This window comes from Entamoeba invadens, assembly GCF_000330505.1.
Source record: "Entamoeba invadens IP1 unplaced genomic scaffold scaff_1105074724328, whole genome shotgun sequence".
In the NCBI taxonomy this organism is placed as follows: domain Eukaryota; phylum Evosea; order Mastigamoebida; family Endamoebidae; genus Entamoeba; species Entamoeba invadens.
Genome location: NW_004440100.1, coordinates 35,779 through 45,224, shown reverse-complemented (window position 1 = coordinate 45,224; position 9,446 = coordinate 35,779). Strand labels below are relative to the sequence as shown.

At 36.3% G+C, this 9,446-nt stretch overlaps 4 protein-coding genes across 4 annotated transcripts; all 4 read left to right on the top strand.

Moving 5' to 3' along the window:
• Nucleotides 1-2: 2 nt before the first annotated feature.
• Nucleotides 3-1,518, top strand: EIN_315040 (protein tyrosine kinase domain containing protein; the record flags this gene model as incomplete). The annotated part of the gene is made up of 2 exons (XM_004253648.1): nt 3-193; nt 243-1,518. Coding segments are annotated over 2 exons (1,467 nt in total), but the record flags the coding sequence as incomplete, so codon positions are not given.
• Nucleotides 1,519-3,318: 1,800 nt separating this feature from the next.
• EIN_315030 (hypothetical protein) lies at nt 3,319-3,954 on the top strand (the record flags this gene model as incomplete). The annotated part of the gene is made up of 1 exon (XM_004253647.1): nt 3,319-3,954. The coding sequence occupies one exon, from the start codon at nt 3,319-3,321 to the stop codon at nt 3,952-3,954; it is 636 nt and encodes a 211-aa protein (XP_004253695.1).
• An 856-nt stretch (nt 3,955-4,810) lies between these two features.
• On the top strand, nt 4,811-5,732 carry EIN_315020 (heat stress transcription factor A-6B, putative; the record flags this gene model as incomplete). Its single annotated transcript, XM_004253646.1, has 2 exons — nt 4,811-4,960; nt 5,052-5,732. The coding sequence occupies 2 exons, from the start codon at nt 4,811-4,813 to the stop codon at nt 5,730-5,732; spliced, it is 831 nt and encodes a 276-aa protein (XP_004253694.1).
• A 275-nt stretch (nt 5,733-6,007) lies between these two features.
• EIN_315010 (hypothetical protein) lies at nt 6,008-8,254 on the top strand (the record flags this gene model as incomplete). The annotated part of the gene is made up of 1 exon (XM_004253645.1): nt 6,008-8,254. One exon carries the CDS (start codon nt 6,008-6,010, stop codon nt 8,252-8,254), a length of 2,247 nt encoding a protein of 748 aa, XP_004253693.1.
• Nucleotides 8,255-9,446: the final 1,192 nt, after the last annotated feature.

Sequence of the window (9,446 nt, the reverse complement as noted above, 5' to 3'; positions counted from 1 at the left end):
TTAATGTTTACAAAACACAACAACCTATGTTTCACTTCTACATCTCGGGATCTACTAGAACACCTCCTTGTAAGATGGCAAAATATATTATGGACCCTGTAAATCTCGACTATGGAAATGACAGTCAAGCAACTAATATATTGGACACCCGGTTTGAAAGAATTGAAGTGAAAAACTTGAGCAGAAACAAATAGTTTGTTTTATAATATAATGTCATGTTCAGAGCAAAAACTTATAACTAGTATGTTACTCATATTCCACACTCCAAATTCCCCCAAATACATTTTCCACTTTGAACCACAAGTTGTGATTCTTTCTGCCCGAACAACAAAAACAGTGACTTCTTATGTGACCATCTTCTGTTCAACAAAAGTCCGTGATTTGAAGATCCCATACACGGTGTGGTTCAGTAAATCAAAGAGAACATTGATTGAAATATCAAATCTTCTCAAAGACAAGAGTTTTGAAAATTGGACAAACTCCGACGAAAAGAAAATGGAGTACCTTAAAAAGAATGTCAGAAAACAAATCCACAATCAGATTACAATTAAAACAGATGCGGCAAGTTCAACACATATTGACTTAGACGAATTGAACATGTCCGAGTTCCCCATAGCTGAAGGAGCAATGGGCAAAGTGTATATTGGCAGCTATAGAAGTGTTCCCGTCGCAGTCAAACAATTTAGATGGGAAAGTCTCAGCGATGAAGATATGAAGGAACTAAAGAAAGAAGTTACTGCAGAATGTGAAATTATGAGCAAACTTCGAAATCCGTTTATCGCGAGTTATATGGGTTCAGTGACATACATTCCACAAGTCTCAATGGTCATTCAGTTCTTTGTTTTGGGTTCACTTGGAGAGTATTTGCGTAAGGACAAGAGAGACTACATCAAACTCCCATACAAATTGAAAGTGAGGATGCTGTTTGATACAACTCGTGGAATGCAATTCTTGCATGAAAACAGAATTATGCATCTTGACTTAAAGCCAGACAATTTGCTTGTTAACTCATTGGATCCAAACAGTGCATGTTCAATCAAAATTACAGATTTTGGTACGTCAAGATTCACTAAAAGGACGATCGGTAAAGGACAAGATAAAGGACTTGGAACCCCGATTTATGCTGCTCCCGAAACATTCCACGATGAGTACACATTTGCAGGTGATGTTTACTCGTATGGTATTACTGCTTGGGAAATTTTTTACCAGGACGAGCCTTACAACGAGCTTCGGTCTGTCTTTGAAATTAAAAACTATGTTGAGTCTGGAAAAAGACTGAAACTGGAGAATGGTATGCCTCCCATATACCAGGAATTGGTCAAAAAATGTTGGGAACAAGAACCAAAAAATAGACCAACATTCGACCAAGTTGGTAAAATTGTTATTTTACTCAACGACGACATAGCAAACCATCAAGAACTGGATATTGAAGTTTCTCAGGACAAAATCGAAGAACTCATCAATAATAGAGACCAAAGAATGAGAAAACAACTTGAAGAAATTAGCAAAGATGTATAAGATTTTTGTTTTGTTTTTTAAAAATTTGAATCATTCGATTTTTAAAAAATTATGAATTTTAATCTTACTCAAATGTATTTATCAACTTTAAAACAGCACTTTAAATTATTCAAACAACAAAATTATAAAACAAAAATATGTTTATAGTCAAAATCATTTTACAAACAATAAAGCAAAAAATAAATTATTAGAATTTATTTGAAATGGTATTTTTATTTATGAAATAAATAATAAATGAAATTTATTATTTGAATTTATTAATAAATAATTAATTGTTTATTGATAATATTAATAATTAAATTGTAATTAAATTAGTAATTTATTTAACTTTTCAAATTGTTAACTTTTTTTATTTGATTAATTCATGTGGACAATTATTTTTGTCAAAACAAGTAGTTTTGATAGAATCTACTGTTTTTAAAATTGATTATACCAGTACAATAAAACCTCTCAAGAGCGGGCATTTTTTAGACTGAAACTAAAAATAGAGTTCTCTATCGAGCGGTAATTAAGGTTTGATTGGCTAAAAATGCCCGCTCTTGAGAGGTTTTACTGTATTTATTTGGTAAATCGTTATTGAATTGATCTTGATATAAATTGCAAAAAATAATGTTCAAAAGGGTTAAATATAAACTTTTTAAAAACTACGGTTGTATCTCCGAAAAAAATGAACAGTTGCTTATGTTTTAACTTTTTAGATGTAAATAATGAACATGATTAAATAAAAAAAATTTCATAATTTTTAAATGGATTGTAAAACATAACTTTTCCCTTTTAATTATTTTAATATGAGGACTGTTGAAAAACATAAAAATAGTGGTCAATACTTTATCTATTTTATGACCCCTCTTTAAAAACGGGGTTTTCTTCTGTTTGTTCCCATTAACACTTGTTGGTTTTAACACAAACAACTTTTAAACGAAAAAAAGTTATCAAGCATTTGAATAAATTGAATCAACAATCAGTGCCAATGTTCGTTTTTATTAATTGGACTTTTTGGATTGCATAAAGCTCTTCTTCATTTTTTCAAATTCGTTTTAAATTACATTTACTTCATTAGACCTTCGTTAAGTAACATTAAACTATTTTAAATTAATTATTTGTTAATTATATTATTTTTGTAATCCAAAAAATTACAATACTTATAATATTATTCTTATAAAATAAAAATAATAAAGATCAATTGTATTCAATTTTTGTGACGATGTACCGGAATTCACCCACTTCCAATTTTCTTCAAATTGAATAACAAAAAGCGGCTAAATGTCCCTATAATTCGCTCAAAGTATTATCAGATCCTTTTTTTCATCCCAAAACAACAGTTCATCTTTTCATCCACCCATTTCAACATATTTTTATTTTGTTTTTTTTATAATATAATAACCATTTCAAATAGTATGTTTGAATAAAACAAAATAACGAAAATAAATAATCCCGAGAGATTGCTTTTATTTTACTAATTTACGATTTACTGTTTAAAAATTGGGTTTATCTATTTTAAACGATACCAGATCGAAAACTTTTTGTCTCCACAATCTCGAGACAAAAAGTATCCATACCAAACCGTCCATTATTTTATCAATTCTTTATTCTTTTGGAAATGTTTTCGCACAAAATGAACAAAAATAGACGACACAACTACGGTTGTAAAACCTTCGATATGTCTTTCAAGAGAAAAAGAGATTGTTTTATTTGCAATGAATAAACGAACATCAATCAAGCTACCAATTCATTATCTATTATTATTTTCTACTCTGTGAAGTTACTGTTTAAACTGATGAAAACTATCCTTCACAAAAGATGGACCAACCCATTTGCAGGACCAACTCTCATACCTTTTTAGAAACAAGTCAAACTTGTGGAAAAAGCGAGGAGGCAGCGATAAATTCAAAGAATGCAAACCAACCAAAGTTCAAAGAAAGACAAAACGACGCGATGAACTTTCAGGCAGACCTCCAATCACTACTAATTGCTCTTCTGACCAAACACTGCAAAATAACAATTGGCAGACCACATCGACTCTCTCGTATGACCAAACAATTCATTAAAATCAAAGAACTCGAATTTAATCGATTTGATACTATCAATGTTCTGCAATACATTCAAACACTCTCAAAAGAGAAAACTCAGTACGAATTTATGAGTGGAAACACCACAAAGAAAACAGCAAAAAGAAGAATTCAACCAACTAAAAGAAGAGAAGTGGTCAGACTTCTCATGGATATTTTACTTGAATTTGGGTATGTCGTAATAGCTGAGAATGAAACAGTAGATGGCTATGAAGGTAATGTGTGGATTTATTCTAATGGAATTTGTATTTATGATACCGAACAGATAAAAATGTGTGGAAGTATTGTTAATACATACTTGGCTTCCCAACTGCAAGTTAAAACATCTGTGGTTCTAACGACAGCAGAATTTGTCTTTGTTGCCTAAATGTATCATTTACTCTTTTAGTTTTTTTTCTATGTTTTGTTTTTCATTTAACTTTTTTAATATAATACTCTATAGAACTTTAAAAATTAATTTAAGGTTTTAAACTACTGTAAGTTTTGTCTTACTTTTGTAATCTCTTTCATAAAATTTTTTTATCTATAAATTTATATTAAAATAAAAAATATATCACTAGCGTAGTAACAAACTGTTCATATCACTGTATGTTGTTTATAATATGCATAAACAAACTCCACAAGACGGGCAGCAAAGGGTGTTGTGATTAAAATATATCTATTGTTGTTAATTTGGCATGTTATTGTTTTCTATATTGATAGTTGGATAATAAATATACCAATTTAACTGTTCTATTGAAAAACTAGAAGGGACGTTTTAGGTAGGTTTAGAAGTAAAACGATAACACCAACAAATCGATTATTGAGCATGTCTGGCCTCTCTCAATCTTCTGACAGTCGATCTCACAGTGGCTCCAGAAATAGTAGACATTGTAAAGGCACCACCAGCGATTTGCTTTTTGCAGGCTCTGCATTCCCAAATTCCACAAGCGGTTCTCTTGACGGCTTCCTTGCAGCAGAATGGGCAGACGTATTTGGTGTGTTGGGCGATCTCGATTTTCTTGATCACCTTACGAAGGGAGGCACCGTATCTTGTTCCGTATTTTCCGACAATTCCAACCTTCTTTGTACGACGAGCCATGTTGGTGCTTTTTCAAATTGCGAGTTGCCCTTTTTGCAAGGGTTAATCTCTTTTACTAGACACTTATTATATTGATGGTTTCTCTCTATTGTTCTATTTTTGGACCACAAAGCAAGAAAGACTCCTTTCTCATTTGGTTGTGATGGAGAGAGAGTTCAACGACGATGAAATGGATGGGCAACAATTTGATGACCAATTTGAAAAAGACGAGAGAGAGAACACTCGTGGGACAATAGTGTCCTTTGTTTCAATACTTTACCAAATGGTCGACCTCAAAGACAACGATCGATATGTTTGTTTTACTATTACTATAAGTGTAGTATTAATATAGTATAAAAAACATTTCAAGCCAGTTTGTTTCACAGAAACCGACTTACAACAAGATTAGGTGGTCTTCGAAAGATTCTGGACACTCCTTCGAAATTGTCGATCCCGTTGCGTTCTCAAAGGAGATCCTCCCAAAGTATTACAAGCACACAAATTTCTGTGGCTTCACACGTCAGCTCACACTCTATGGCTTTAAAAAGGTTTGTATCAACAACGCGTTTCAATCAAATAATTACAAACAGACAGAAGACGAGTATCGCTTCCAACACGAGAGCTTTGTGCAAGGCCACATGGAGTTGTTGAAGAACATTCAACGCAAGAAACCCGCTTCGCAACGCAAGAAACAGAACAACACGACAGTTCTTTACCAACAACTTTTGACTCAACTTGTCCAGTTGCAGAAACAGAACATTGACACACTCACTCAGATCAATACACTCAAAGAAATGCTTTATCAACTCAAACTGCGCGAGGATTCTTTAGAACTTAAAATGCAACGCCTTCAAGAAACTTTCATGCCAAATCCCGCTTCGTTTGCTTTTGGATTCAACATGATGGGAAACGACATGCCACAGTTTAACGTCCCACAATCGATGAATGACGACCAAACACAACAAACTGCACAAGCAGACGCACAAAACCAGAACACGACATCCACAAATCAAACACACGACACTCAACCACCATCATTTGGCGGGTGGGGCGATCAAGCATCTCAGTTGCAGTGGAAATTTTGATCACCCGTTGTTATTAATAAGTTATTGTCGTTTGTACGCCTTTTATGTTATGCCCAGTGCTGTCTTCTTAATCAAGTCAGTTTGTCTTCTTTGATGTGATGAACTTGATTGTATTTGATACAAAATAGTCAATATTGGTTTAATATCAGTCTTGGTGTGGTTGGTCGAAAAAGAGATAACACACTTTTGGCACAACTTATACAGAAATAGATGAAAGTGTCCCAAAAGTGCGTTTCATATATTGGCGGTTTTGAGAACAAAGAAAACAGAGAGCAATGGAATGCGTGAAACACCATGGCGAGATGCTGCGCCGCGCACTTGAGTTGGTTGATGTCGAAGATGTTGGGGGTGTTGTGTTGTCACTTGAGGACGACGTAATTGGACGACTTCTTGTGTTCCGATCGATGTCTTCTGTCATCGAGGTGACACTCCCAAACAACACCGTGACGGTGACGCGGCCTACAGAGACACTGCGGCGTCTTCCGCAGTTAAGTCATGTTGCGTTGTGTGGTAGTGAGAGTGCGTTGTGCCTTGCTTGCTTCCTCGAAAAGATGACAATTCCACCCGTCGATCACTTCATCAGACAGAGCAACTTGAGCACTGCATATGTTGCCTATCACCAACCAACAGGGGGTTTCCAGACAAAGCGCGAGAAGAGGAAGGGCGTGAAACCCATGGTAACCAAAGTGCCTCCACAAAATGTCGACTACCCGCGCGAAGTGAACACACCAAAGTGCTTTCCACTGCCGCCAGAGTTCCGCGTCTTTCCACAGGTGGTCTACACACCAAAACGAATTCGTCTGCATGGAATACATCGACAGCACAATGTCCACATCGATGAGGGAATGGAGTTTGTGCACAGCCCCATTGAGGACAACTGCGTTTATGTCACCGAATATACAATATATAACATGTTCCAAAAGTGTTTGAAAGGAGCAAGTAAGGAGACTGTTGGAAGGCTTGTTGTGAGAGATGGGAGGTTGTGTGACTACGAGTATTATGGCGGTGATGTCAACAATTGTGTTGATGACACTGCGTCTGCTTTCCGCACACTGCAAGTTGTAGTGGATGGAATTGAAAGTGGAAAGGTGACAATTCCAAACAGCACAGAAGACCCACGAGAAGGCAGTCTTGTCGACCAACTGATAGGTGCGTACTATGTTGCACCACTTCCGTTTTTGCAGACTGTGCAAACAAGTCAGACATCAATTGGACTTGAGACGCCACTTGTTGTGGTTGGTGGGGTGAGAGAGTTCAAGAACACAGCAAACACACACCTTCTGATGGAGGCACCATGGGAGAATTTGACAAGGTGGGAAAACGACACACTTGCCCCTTTCTCTTCTGAGAAGAATGTTGAGTGCATCTTTGTAGCATCATCAGACATTTCAAGTGAGTATATGGAGGTACTACTGAAAGAGGTTGAGTACGAATACATGGCGTGGTATCTTGGAGACATCAATGTGATCAACGGCGGTGTTGTGAATGATGTGTTTGACGTCTCTGAGGTGTCGAGTTGTGTTGAGAAGGCGCTAATTGATGTGAGGGATGTGTCATCGACGTATGTGGTAGTTGTGCATGATGTTGTAATTGGAGTGTTGGAAGGGTATTGCAAGTCACTTGTTGTTCGCAGCGCGATGCTGTCAGACAGCAAGTTGAGTGACATTGGCGAGCGTGTTGTCTACATGAGCAAGAAATGTGTTGACAGAGAGGTGGAAAGGACAAGCCAACGGTTGGGCTGCTACATGTACAACGCGACAAGGACATTCCACCCGTCGCAGTATCCACACTCAGCATCGCAGGCACTTCCTGAGTTTGATGTGAGTGGAGTGCTTTTGAACGAGCCACTGTTTGTGATATCGCCGAAGAAAGTCTACATCCACAAAATCTATGTTGCGTACAAGGAACGGAAAGGTGGGGTGGTGAGTGTGATGGTTTCTTTCACTGGGGAGTTGTTAGAGAGCGGAGTTGATGGGACGTTGGAGGAGATGATAGATCGGTGGTTGTGTTTCATTCAACAGACAACACAAAAGGAGTGGGAGGTGACGTTCTGCAAGGTTGGAGAGATTGGGAGCAGCGAGTTGGGGAAGATGAATGGGTATCTCGACGACATTCGGAAAAACTTCAAAGGTGTTGTGAAAAGTGTGTTTCTGAGTGACATCGAAGTCTATCCATCGATGGTTATGTCCGAAGAGGAGTACGAGCTGCTTGACGGGAAGAAGTCCTTCTACAAAGTCGACGACCAGCGAACAGCAACCCGTGAGATGAAAGGAGAAAACCGTGCAACATATTACAGTCTGCTCCCAGGCTGTGGCGATGTTGGTTGCAAGGTCGGCGGATACACAGTCAACCTGTACGACCCAGACAACACAGAACTCCACAGGATGATGCAGCAATACCACGACCTGTCCTTCCTCAACAGCGACCCAGTCGATGGTCGGCGATGGTCAATACTACCCCGCCACGTCCACATTCTCCAAAAGATCGACCTGAGAATGGACATCGTCGATTTGTGTGATTGATTTTACTTTGTTTTGTTTGTTTTGCTCTCAATTGTGAATAATAATGGTCCATCTAAAAACGATCTGACCTCAAACTCAAAGACCCATTAAAAAAAGACTAAAATGAAAAACGGTCACTGTGGGGGTTGAACCCACGGCCTTCTCCTCCGGAGGGAGATGCGCTTCCACTGCGCTAAGTGACCATTTCTTTTTATTAATTATTAATGTAAATAGATAATTATTTTTCAAATATATTTGGCACTTCTAGTTTTTGAACACTATGATATTAATATATCAATTATTAAAATTTTATATAAAAAATAATTAGAATAGTTTCAAACAAAAGGCATTTACAAAAGTTTATTATACAGTCATTTTCTTTGAGGCGCAATGATATTGCTCGATACATTCTCTGTAAGTGTTATAACACACTTCATATGACGAATTTTTTAATTGGCAGACTTGTTTTGTTCTGGAGCAATTAATAAGGTTTCCGTATTTGCAATGTGAGTTTGCAAAAGAAAGAGTGAACAACATAAGAAGAAAGAAGATGGAAAACATCCAACTGAGTGAGTGAATTAACGATTCATTAGTTTAAATAAGTCTTCTTTCGGTTTGTGAGTTTTTGATGTGATTGTTTATCATCAAATGTACTATAGAATATAATTAAAATTAATATTTTATATGTTACAGCATTGATTTATATGTATAAACGTTTTGGAATTTCATGTTTCGTTTTTTCTTTTATATGAAATATGTTTTCCTAAAACAAAATATTTTAATAAAACTAATTTTTATATTAACTCGAAATTATCTTGAAAGCTATAAAATAACTAGTGATGTAAAATTGGTTTTTGTTATTTGGATGACAAAAGTGAAAGAGGATAATAATATCGATTTGACATTTTAAGATTGTAAAGGAATAGTTAATAAAAAAAGCTATGAAATAGAACAAGAAAAAAAGAAACTTGAAAGTAATAAGAGATGAACAACACTGGAACGACAAGTAAAGAACCGAAGCTTTTGTTGTCAAAGTTGTCAAAGATTGGCTTTCTGTTTTTATTTGTCATCTTCATGATTTTAGTAAGTATATGTGGGTTCCTTACATTCAACTTCCCAAAACCCTGGTCGTCGAAGACTTACTCGACGTGGCAATGTGAGGAAGGCATCACAGAGTTCAATAAAGACAAATGTAAAGGGGTTGACTGAACCA